The sequence below is a fragment of the Dermacentor variabilis genome, chromosome 10 (assembly GCF_050947875.1).
Source record: "Dermacentor variabilis isolate Ectoservices chromosome 10, ASM5094787v1, whole genome shotgun sequence".
NCBI classification, from domain to species: domain Eukaryota; kingdom Metazoa; phylum Arthropoda; class Arachnida; order Ixodida; family Ixodidae; genus Dermacentor; species Dermacentor variabilis.
In genome coordinates this window covers 113,314,632-113,327,064 of record NC_134577.1, presented here as the reverse complement: position 1 = coordinate 113,327,064, position 12,433 = coordinate 113,314,632, and the positions used below count along the sequence as shown (strand labels likewise).

Genomic DNA, 12,433 nt, shown 5'->3' with positions numbered 1-12,433 from the left:
AAGTGGAGAGGATGAAAGTTGTCTTGGTTGTCTTCCCGGCGTGCATCGCGGTTCGTTTACTTCGGCCATTTTGCATGAATTCGCGGGAAGAGGAGTAAAATTGGTCAGATTTTTAATCCAAAGCCATCCTCCGATTGGAGAGGCCAATCTGACCATGGAGAGTTCGTACGGCATCGGCGTCAAGAACAGGTATGAACTCTTCTACGATGACGAGGAAGACCCCACAGAACTGCTGCGGCAGCAGGAAGAAGAGAAGGAACGGCGGAAGGCCGAGAAAAGCACGGCGAAGGACAAGAGCGGCAAAGGCCCCGCCGGCGCACCTGTGAAGGGCGTCAAGGCACCCGTGAACGCGGCTGGCAAGAAGCAAGTCAAGGAGGCACCAGTTAGCAAGAGCCAGGAAAGGACCATCGCACCCAGGGACGGTGAGTGTTTGGGCCCGTCCCGGCCAACTGCGTTGTTTCTCGCGCACCCCCCTCCATCCTTCGCCGTAGGCCTAAGCAGCCGACGGCCAAGAAACATGCGCTCGCCGCTCATCCAGCACGCCGCGGTGAGCACGGACCGCTGTGTCGAGTCTGGCGTTTCTTCGTTCCTGCCGGGCCAGCGAGGCCGCGCGCGTTGGTCGGCCCGACCACGCTGCCGACACTTGGCCTGCCCTCTCCAAACATGGCAATGTGTATCGGCGCGAGTCATAACTGGGTTAGCGCGGTCACGCATGCCAGCGCGCTTCGATTAGCGTCTCGAGCCTGGCGCGCGATAAACCGAGCCGTAGGCGTCGTCCGTGCTGCTTTGCACTGCCGCCGTCGCACCTCGTCGTCGTCTCGGCGTGTCCTCTTATTTTTTTTTTTGTGTCGGGTGCCTGTGTTGTCCGCCCGCCATTAGCACCGGCCGGCTGTAATTCACGCGCACCTAGAGATCGGTGCGCAGCTGTTCTCTCACTGTGCATTTCGTTTTAAGCGCGGCACGTGACTCGCGTCGTTTTACAAGCATGGCCGTTCGTGGAGCTTCGCACGCTTTCTTTGCCTTGGGAGCCGGCGTCGTTGGTTGTGGGGAGAGCGCGCGTAGCTACTGTCTGGCAGTGAGGGCACCACGTGCTCGTTGTTCGACACGCGCCCACGGCGGCGACTGAAGGCGGGCGTAGGGCGCTTACGTTTGACTGCAACCTGAGCGTATATTGCTCGCGGCGCCGGCCGTGTTCGTGCTAGCCGTACACGCTGAAGAACGCACCCCTCTTCCCCTTTTGTGGTATCGCGAGATTCGCTGTTAGGCCTCCCCTTAAGCCTTCTCCGATCGCAGGGTTTCGTTTTGCCATTCCCCACTCGTTCACTCGAACTCCCTTCTCGTGCTTACGCCCCTCTGGAAACATTGCAGCGGGTGCGCAGACGTCGCCGGTTGCCGTAGTGGCGTTAACTGCCCTTGAACAGAAGGTGTCACGTCCAACACGTGATCGCCGTTGGTGCGGCCGCTCGTCGTTGTGTTGTCATCTTTCCTGTCGTGCTTTAGCAGACGACACCTGGCAGACACTGCGTTCAGATTTGTATTTTGCTGCTGTTCGTGCCTCAAACACGTTGATACGCCATGGGGAGACTGGAGTGCGCGTGAAGTCGACCCAATTACCTTGCGACCTTCAATGTCATTACGAAACGTGGTTTTCGATCGTGCTTCCAAAACTGGTGCGCACCTGGGCGCACCAGTTTGTGCCCGTGCGGTTGTTTTATCTTCGCATTGGCAATAAGTGGTCGCTTCTCATCAGTGGCCTTCAGTTGCTGCTTTGCCAGGGAAGCACGTGTATCCATTGTGTGTTATTGTTTTATGACATGGCGCGACTGCCACTTCATAGGTAACATCAGTGTACTGTCATGCGTTTGTATGAAGCACATATTTCAAGGAGGACAACGGCATGTCATAGATATAGCTTAACATAGATTTCATTTTTAGTTAAATGTAAGTTAGGGCCCAAGACAGATTTAAACCGATGGCTTAATTTTGTACCACTACCTATAGTGGCATTTAAATATAGAACTGGGCGGGATGCACAAAGTCATTCCAAAAGCTGTATGTTAGCAAGGAAAAAAATTCATGTTGTAGGTTCCGTCTAGCTTTTTTTCATGAGCTGGCATCGCATTGGTAGAGCTGTGGAAGACCTGACATACCAAGGTTATAAGTGGGCTATTATACCCTTTCTGGCTGGTTGCCACTAATGGTTTGTTGATGGCTGTTATACTATAGCACCAGTGATGGGCTGTTAAGGTATCGTCACACGCTGCATACTTTCAAGTTTAGTGTGGACATATGTATTGCTGCTTGTGGGACACTCGCTTGTATGCATCTCAGAATTGTTAGTGGCACTTGTCTACTGTCTTTTGCAACCTTTTCGAAGTTTTCACGAGGAACAAGTTTTGGAGTGTGCCAATCTCCTATGTAATTACTACGGGAATCTTGCTTTATTGCGTGTTGAACAGCTGTCAAGGCACTGTGAACTTTGTGGAGGTCATTGACATGGGTTACACTTGTGCAACAGATAGACAAATCATTGTCTTTCGATATTAGTGCCCGCTGCTTTGTATTCCTGAATACTGGACTTGTAGTTGATTATGCAATAAAGGAGTAGCGGTTGCAGGGTTGGGCTATGCCATGGTCACTTTCAGGAAACAGTCATATGGTCGTATATTCTGCTTTGAGTCTTTCCCTGCACAATTGCAGTGCTGCATGTCTGTAGCCAAATGACAGAGGGTTGTTTAATAGTTCATAAAGGAGCTAGATGAAGTAGACCCTGCCATGTCTCATGTTGTTAGCATTACAGCCATCTTGGCTCACTTCAAGCCTCTTGCTCTAGAAATACCTAGGGTTTCAGCCACTCTGCTTGCATGTCATGAGTTTATCATGACATGCACAGCTCATCGAAATTCTTGCGCTTATAAAATTGGACTTTTCGGCACCTCCAGTAATTGGTTGGCGTGCGTGCGGCCGCTGCCGGCTGTCATTGCTGCTGTTGGTGGAACGGCCAGGGCAGCTGTATTTAGAGTTTAATGGAATATGATCAAGTGGGTCGAGCAGCTTGGCATTCCATAGCTGCGACTCAAAACAACGAAAATCGGCTGAGGGTGCTGCAAGCGAACTAGGTATCCGGGAGTCGTGGGCTGGCGTCCCTCTCCCCAGGGTTGGTGTGACGTAAAAATATTGCAATCTGTTTTTGTGCCCATATGGGCAATGCCTGAGCCATTTGACCTACGAAGGGCTAATGGCGGATTTCGAATAAAAACTGATAGAAATAGTGTTGCGTCATACCAGCCCATTGTTGGTTCCCGCTCTCTGGGTCTGCGGTGACATATGGTGACTCGGAAATTATGTTACCGTGTTGATTGGACTGCATAATTTGAGAACACTTTCCGCTATCATTATGATCATCTGTGTGAGAATATATAGTTCGATCGTAGTGCCGCCAGTGTTTTTGGCATTACAGAAAAGCACGCGCCATGCCGCTGCTCAACCCACTCTTGCATATGCCAGCACTCCATGCAGCGATGAAGCACGCATTGTCCCAGTTGTCTTGTGGCAAGGTGAAACTATTTCTCTTATGTAGAACTGGCTTTCAATAAACCATGGTAGTTCACAACTCTGGCATTTCCATAAGATCTGTTCGTGAAGTGCATTTCCAGGCACATGACCCACACTGCTGAGACATTAAAAAGTGAAACGTAATTATAAAAAACGTCTCGGGCTACTTTTTAAAATTTCACTCACTATTGCAGAATGCGTGTTTTTGTGACTGCTACCACTAATTAAACATTTTCGTGCACTAGATGGTTTCAATGTCATGGTAATGGGCTTCAAAATTCAGCTTAAGACACCTGCACTACAGCACTCGTGTTAGTTTGTCCTGTCATGGTTTTGAAGTGCACTGCCATATTCTATTATCCCACCAAAAATTCAGATTGGCCTGCTCTAAATTGCTCTAAAGTGAAAACATCGTAGACACCCTGTGTACCTGGCAGATCTGACAATGAAGGAGGCTTCAGGAATTGTGGTGCATTAAAAGAATGTGCCCAGGTAAAAGTGTTGTTAGTTCAATGCTCCCTGTTCTGAGACACTGGCTTGGGTCGCTGTTTGGCCCCTGCCTTTGAACGTGAGGGAGCACATCAGAAAGCCGGCTGGTCTAAGGAGGTGTTGGACATGCTATGCCCACCCCCTAAGTGGCACATGGCGACAGTTATATAATGGCTGGATGTGTAGAAAAGTCCTTTAATGCAGCTCAATACTGTTGCAGTGCTATAGCGGGTACCGTCTGTCCTTGTGAAAGAATAACCTTCATACCCAAGTTGAACGTTGCCTTTCTCTCATCCATGAGCTGAACTGAACTACTTCTGTCTAGACCAAAAAATTGTGAAATTGAGCAAGCAATGAATGGCATTGCATTTTAGCTGTAGCTATCGTACTTAGTCGTCACTGTGACTTATGTTTCCACTGACGGGAAGGAGGGTCTTTAATTTTTTTAATTACTCTTCTGCGCACTCTGGTCTAACAGCAGAAGCCAATGCAAAAAAAAAAATAAAGACTAAAGTAAAAATAGCGATCACTTGCTGTAGTGACTCCAGCTCTGAACTGTTCTGCTTTGAATAAGCTGCTCCTTAACACTGTAACAAAATTAACAGCTCCGAAACTGTCCCCTCCTTCCCCCCCCTCCCCCGCTGGGAACTCCAAATTCAAGACATTCTCGTCGAGAAATGGGGCCCATTAGCCCAATTGAATGTAGCGCACCAAGCGACTGACAGAAGCAACTGAACTCAATTTCTGGTTTTGGTTTCTGGCATGCAGTTTGAAGGCTAGCTACTAGTACGCGTTTTGCCCGACTGAGGTCATCTGTGCTTTAATGGTTAGGTATCTTTGTTCAAATTGCAATGCCAGAAAACAGAGGCTTTGTTAAATAAATATTTATTTTGGTCCATAAAGATGCTCGTTCAGAACTTTCTGCGAGTTCCATTGTTGTGCACTGTAGTACACAACAGTAGTTATCATATAAGCTCCACTGGACGGCATCTGCTGAAAAACGTAATTTAAAAATATCTTAGTCTAATATATAAACATTAATAGTAAAACTGCATGAAGTGAAATGTGCAAAAGTAGTGAATGGGTGAGATTACCAACAAGGGCAATTTGCTCTTACAATGTCTTATAGAGAACACCAAAGCATTCCATACAAACAGTGCGCATACTGTACATTCAAGACATCTATTGATTCCCAAGCATTCCCCCTTTTGCTAACATTATTTCCTGCCCCTACAAACAGACGACTGACACATGGTGCAACTTATTTGAGATCTTTGGCTCTGGCATCCGCAATGGGACGCTATGTACAAAGGCTGGCATGTTGGGGAGTTCCTATGGGTGGGCAGCTCAACCCGGACGAAGGACGAGAGGAAGTACACAACACGAGCGCAGTACTTCCTCTCGTCCTTCGTCCGGGTTGCGCAGCCCACCCATAGGAACATGTTCAATCACCAACTCGCCCAGCTTGCCGTCTTAATGTTGGGGAGTGTCAGTCAGACTGCTGTCTGCCAGGTGCTCATAAATCCTTCAAAGTATGTGACGCGCAAAACAAATGTGCGGGTGCAAGGCAAGTTTTTGACACATTTGACCGTTTGTTGTCATATTGACCATGTTGACCCAACCCTTAATACTGAAGTTCGGAAGAAGTATATTGTTGTAGGCCGTAAAAAGCATCGCAAACTTGCCTCCGTAAGATTATGTTAACGTGAAACTGTCGCACAGTGGCCAGCATGTTCCAAGTCGTAATTACTTGAAAAATTCATCAGCCCTTCCACTGTAAAGGACAAACAGCAGAGCTGTGGTCCTTCAATCCTCAATCGACACATCTGTGTATATATAGGTATTATTATTATAATTATAATTATTATTGGACACTGACAAGTACATATTTTGGCTGTAGAGTGATTTATTCTATAAAGTAGTTATGTGTGCAAGTATTGCCGCATGGCAGACAGTTCAATCAGGAACTACAACTTGGCGTAATGATAGTAGTTTTAGCAGCCAATATAAGTGTGATTTTTCCAAGATCGAGAGCTACAGAGCATTCGCGAGAAACTGGAGACGAAATTTTTTCGTGTTGACGCGTAGGCGGATTGCCATCGGCCACTGCCGGAGGTTAGCTATATACAGCTGTGCTGTAAAATGCAGTGCATTTTGGCAAAGATATTCTCACCTTACTTTTGTTAAATACTATAGGAGTGCTGTGTCCAAGAGCGCCAGGAAACAAAAATAAGCCAGAATACAGCAGGAAAGACAGGTCACCAATGCTCGCATGTGCTAACTGGCCTTGCGTCGATGGTTTGTTGCTTCGCTTGGTGGCGGTGTAGGAATAAAGAGTGTCCCCACTTTGCATTTGCAGTTTTCCACTGACGGGAAGGGGGGTCTTTAATTTTTATTTAAAATCATCTCTTAACATATCCCCCCATAGGGTCTAGAACGTTTTATTTGAAGCTGTTAAAAACGGCAGTTGTTTCCGTACCTTGAGCATATCTGCCAGGCTCGTCAACATGTCAGTATGGCAACTCATTGAATCAATGGGTAATGTGCCTTGTGGCTTATTGGTGAATGCTCAGGGAATATATGGGCAATTTTCCAGCTATTATTGCAATACCACGTGCTGTTGTTGTGAATTTTTCGCAGCAGTGTAATAGTAAGCACGGTGCCTTTTATATGTACTTTTCAACAAGAACGCTCATGTAACAGGAAAATGTGTCTGTAAGGCATTGTGGTTAGATGGAAGCCTCTGGAAATGTCTCTACCAGTGTTGCTGCTGTAAACCATGAATGGCAAGAAGTTTGCAGACAACCTAGAACTTAGTTATATTGGAAGTGTTAGCTTCTGTGTCATGCCTTTTGATGCAACATGAGTGTCCTGGCTGAGCGTGCTTTTTCTTTTTGAGAATGTACAGCTGGTAGCTAATGCTGCTGTCTCTTCTTGGCACAGACAACAAGCTGCAGCGGACGACAAGGCCTGACCGAGCGGTGAAATTTGCCCCACCTAGTGGTGGCCGGGAGAACCAGCAGGATTTCGAGGAACGCAAGAACAGGCGAAACCGGGAGGAGCGCATCTCAGCGGGTGGCTCAGACGCACGATTTGAGTACGGAAGGTGAGTCATCTGCTGGGACGGCCATTTCCTGCATGTGCAAACCTTGTGGTACCTGTTGGGACTCAGGGTAGCGTTTAGGCTGGGAATCCTCCAGGCACATGGATAAGTACATCTGAGAGTAAAAGATAAAGGGTTTCTTTTGCTATATACCGTATTTACTTGCATAATGATCACACTTTTTTTTCCAGAAAAATTGACGCAAATTCAGGGGTGCGATCATTACGCAAATTAAATTTCCCGCGAAAAAAAAAATTTTTTTTTTCGTCCCGCGTTAGCTGCAGGATGCAGTTGCGGGACACCAAAACAAAAATGGCGGCCGGCGGAGCAAGCCGAACGCGCTTTTTTTTTCTTCTCGTGAGTACATTACGTGCATTGAAACAGTTTCTTCTGTATCAGTGATGAATACAGTCGAGTCCCGCTACAACGAAATTGACGGTGCACGAAAAAAAATTCGTGGAAGCGAAAATTTCGTTGTTGTGAAATTCACAAAAATATGGCTAACCTGAACTGGTAAACCACAAACAAACTTTTATTTCCAGAAGTCAAGCAGTGTCGACTGCTTCCCTTCTTTTCCTAGGAGCATCATGACGCGATTTTCGCATTCGGCGAGTAGCTGCGTCGCGACGTCATCATGCACAGCCACGCTGTTTCTGATGACGTCGAACGCATCCAGTACGCGAGATGTGACCGGTGGATGCAGGTTTGGCACTTCGTCGTCATCCGACTGCCCCCCGTCGTTGCGGACACTTTTTATGATGTCCTCATCGCTCAATTCCTCACGGGCGATCACATTGACGTCAGCGTCTATGAAGTCGTCCAGCTCGACACTGGATGGCACACTTCCGGCACCTTGAAGGGCCGCCCAGGACGCAATTGCGTCTGCTGGCGGTTGCACTGCTCCGTTGCAGTCAGCAGCATCCTCAGCGGAGTCGGTGTCTGGGTCTCCTAGCTTGAAGCCAGCGTGCGTGAAGCAGTTCGCGATAACTGGCCGTCCAGTTGCGGCCCACGCAGCAGCCATCATCTGCAGCACCATGTACAGGTCTAACTTCGTGTCGCGACCGGTCTCCACGTTCAATAGGAGACGCTGCATCACTCGCTGGCGGTAGGCGCACTTCAGACTTCTAATGACACCTTGGCCAAGTGGCTGTATGATCGAAGTGCAGTTCGGCGGAAAGTACTTCAGCTCCAGATTTGTGAGCTCCACATCCAGAATATGATGGGCGGAGCAATTGTCCAGCAATAAGCACACCCGCCAGCCCTGCCTCCTCATGTCGCAGTCAAATGACACGATCCACTCGGAGAAAATGGCCCGCGTCATCCAGGAGCGGCTGTTGGCGACATATTTTACGGGAAGGCTCCTATTACCTTTAAAGCAACGGGGCCTCGCACTCTTCCCAATGACTAGCGGTGGGCGCTTGTCGGATCCGTCCGTATTGGCGCACAGCAGCACGGTCACGCGCTTCTTGCTGTGTTTCCCACCGTGGCAACGCTGACCTTTCATTTCGAGGGTTTTTGACGGCAGCATCTCGTAAAACAGGCCTGTCTCGTCAGCGTTATAAATATCACACTTGGCATAGTCTTTCAACAACGCCGAGATGTTTGTGGAGATCCAGGCGGATGCGCTGCCTGTGTCTGCCGATGCCGACTCGCCAGAGAGCGTCTTGCCGACAATGTCATGGCGTGCCTTGAATCTGCTGAGCCAGCCTGTGCTCGCCTTGAAATCGTCGATTCCCAGCAGGCAAGCGTAATTCAGGGCCTTCTGCTGCACGGCGTTTCCACTGATCGGTATGTTTTTCGCCCTCGTCTCGACAAACCACATGTACATAGCCTTGTCGAGGTCTTCGTGCGCTGACGGCGTCCACTTCTTCCGCATTGCTGATGTGCCCGAAGCAAGAGCTTGCGCTATTGCGTCTTTTGACTTCAAGATGGTGGACAGCGAACTGGGAGAAATCCCAAACTTCTTCGCAACGTCGCCTTTCTTCTCTTCACTTGCGACTTCGGCCAGGATCCGAGCTTTATCCTCCAAGGATAAAAACTTTCGACATGACGGTGCCATGTTGGAAAGCACGCTGAAACAGAACGGCTTCTCTGATCGAACCGAACACCGCAACACGTGCACAACACGAACTGCCAATTGCACTAGCACTAACTACGCACCGACGGCTCCGAGATGCAGCATGGACTGACGAGACGACTGAGCGTCGGCTTTGGATTGTCTGCGTCTAAAAAGTTTCAAGCCAATCCCAAAGGTAGGCAAGTCTCATCGCCGTCGCCATCGAGCAATGGCGGCCCCCATGCTCGGTCATCAGCGGCAGTTTCTTGTGGTGCCAACATGCGATGCTAACTTTGTAGACGCTTTTTTACGTGCAAAATGTTCGAAATTGCGTTTTCTGCGCGGCAAATTAAATTTCGAGCCTGGAATTACTTCGTCAGATTTCGTTAAAGCGGAACGGCATAAGAAAAAGTGTTCGTTGTGGTGAGGATATTTATGCATTGACTCCTATGGGCAGCTGACGGGGAACTGAGAATTATTCGTTGTACCGGACATTTCGTTGAAGTGGCGTTCGTTGTAGCGGGGTTCGACTGTAATATCGTTAATATCGGCAAGTTTGCGGCAATAACGTAGCCATGTCCACTTTGAAGGGACAGAAGCAGATGGGCGCGCTTAGCTGCCAGTGACATAGAAACGCGTGGCCGGCGTGCTGCGGAAACTGCGGTATCTGTCTTCACTACTATCCTAACACGGCACATATCCGCTTAGGGTGGGCGAATATCTTAGCTGTGTTACAAGCGTCGGCGTATGAATAGGGTACACTTTTAACGTATCAGTGTAAACGTGGCTACTATCATTGTTGCGCGAGATTTATTGCGTGCTCACGAGTGCAGATGAAAAGAATCAGAAGGCGCCTTTTGTGTTTTTGTTAAACCACAACCATTATAAAGCCTACCCATAATAAAGGCAAGTTTGGTTGTACCTCTTTTTGTCATGGAAGTGCGGAAAGTGATGAAAGTAATGAAATGAGGCATCTACTTAAGAATGTTTGGTGTGTGCAGACCGTTTGGCTTCTCTTGAGTCGTTCGCTTAGTGTTCGACAGATGGTAAGTGCGTTCATTATTAGTTAGACTTGGCACACGACATATCGCTGCAGCAAGTTCGGGGTGCGATCATTACACGTGAAATAAAAAAAACGAATTTTGACATCAAAATTCAGGGGTGCGTTCATTACGCGAGTGCGATCATTATGCGAGTAAATACGGTATACTTACTCTTAGCACCCTTAGATAAGGAAGCCCACTATGTGCTTGAGCACCTATCGGGGCACGTCAGGATACGTCTGAAGATGTCGGCACGCGCATTGCAGCAAAGGTGTCTACTTATAAAGGACTTCATTTCCCTGAGTGACTAGACTAGGGAATCTGGCCACTGTTTCTTGGCTAATCACAATCGTAAAATCCTTCGCAAAATCCTGCCTATGATGTCGCCCCGTTCCTCCAGACTCTGCTCCTATGTTGCGCCATCGCCCTCGCATACAAAGCAACGACATAGCAAATTGGGAACTTGATGTCGACGCCGTTTCCACGGAAATTCTCGCCATTGACCCCTTTTATCAATTAGTACCATATTTACACGATTGTAAGTAGACTAAAATGTAAGTCTACCCCCCATACCGCTTGTGACAGGAAAAAGAAAGGGCATACTCGAGGGCGCATTCCATAACAAAAATTTATAAGTAGCTGCCATGGTCATTAGACTACTCGTCTGCACTTGTGCCATCGTCCTCACTAGTGCTGCCATTGTCACTGCTGCTAAGATACCATAGCGCGTCGTTGTCCAGCGAAATTTGCCAAACGACTGCACCATGGCATCTTGTAGAACAGCAGCCCACACCGAATGCACTGAACCTCACGCACCTGTCAGGGAGGCTCTTTTGCGTAAGTTTACGGTCTTCTGCCGCCAGCCATTCATACTCACGGCGGAGCAGGTCCTTAAAAGGCAAAGATCCGGGCTTGTTTCATGATCACGCCGAACCTCACTGGCAGAGACCAATCATGCATTTCAGCTACTTATGCCGAAAACTTGGCCTACAGCTCCGGAAAGCGTCCCGACTTTGGCCCGTGGGAAATTCTTCGCTTGCCGTCGCAGGTAAAATTTTCCTTTGCTGCAGTCGCCATTCTCTCACCACCCATTCAGAAACATCGAACTTGCGGCATGCTGCGCAGTGATTTCTTTCTTTGGCGTAAAGGATGGCAGCCTCTTGAATGCTGCCGTGAATGAGTGCCGAATGTTTAGCGGGGCTGGAGCACTCATGATGACTGAGGAAGCTTGGAAGTAGCGCATAGACGGCAGTCAGGTTGAACACGTCAAACTAAGAGGTACAGGGAAAGAAATGCGTGAGCGGTGTCTGTTCTTCCATGAACTATCGATACTCCCTGCAAGCGCCGCCGTTCTGAGGGTGCTGTCACGAATGGAACAGCGGCACTTCCATCAACTATCGGCACCCTTCCCCCCATGAGTGTTGTGCGCACTGTGAAACTCAATGTTGAAAAACCCTTCTGGAAAGCGAACAAAAGCGCGGGATAGCGAAAAGCTACGGGTAGTGTCATAGAGCAAACTTAAAAGTGTAGCTATGTTGTAGCTCCCCTGATATCTCGTTGCTCTTGCTTTTTTTGGTGGTGCCATGTTTTGGTTTCTATTGTAAGTCGACCCCCTCCCCCCTCCTTCAGATTTTCAAATTAAATTTGGAAAAATAGGTTGACTCACTCGTGTAAATACGGTAGTTGCTTGTTGGGGTCAGGTTCAGATAGTGGCCTTTGCGGTAGTTACTGCTTCCACGGAGGGCGGCAGGTGTTGTCGCCTCGAGCTGAGCCACTTTGTTTATTCATCACGGTCTGTGTAGGGGCCCAGTCACCGTCTGGGCGCGCGCTGATGAAAGGACTGCCTCGTGGGAAGCGCCCAAGGAATGCTCGTCGCTTATTTGAGATGAAGCGCCCGTGTTATGTGGGCCCTTTCTGTGGCTGTTGAGTGAAATGATCTTTTAGTTCGACTGCAATAGAGCGGTGTCACATTTTAATGCTAGCTGCCATTGGCATGGCAGTTCGCTTGAGGATGGGACGAGGCACTGGAAAAAAAAATTAATTTTTAAACAGTTTGAATGAAGTTTGCAGAGTTAATGTAGTTTTACGAACTGATTTCTAAAATGCAATTTTTTCTATGTTAAATATTTTTTTATATCCAAAACAGGATGTTCTTTGTTTGGAGCCTAGTTAGCTAATTAACAGCAA

General features: G+C 48.2%; 1 protein-coding gene across 2 annotated transcripts in view; it reads left to right on the top strand.

Moving 5' to 3' along the window:
• The first annotated feature begins 21 nt into the window (after positions 1 to 21).
• Positions 22 to 12,433, top strand: part of LOC142560880 (uncharacterized) — a 48,864-nt gene continuing 36,452 nt past the window's right edge. The window contains exons 1-2 of one of the 2 annotated variants that reach the window (XM_075673292.1): positions 22 to 422; positions 6,988 to 7,150. In XM_075673292.1, the coding sequence (XP_075529407.1) occupies positions 155 to 422; positions 6,988 to 7,150 (431 nt within the window). In that variant the 5' untranslated portion in view covers positions 22 to 154. The remainder of the gene's footprint in view (positions 423 to 6,987; positions 7,151 to 12,433) is intronic. The other variant, XM_075673291.1, reaches the window with a different exon arrangement.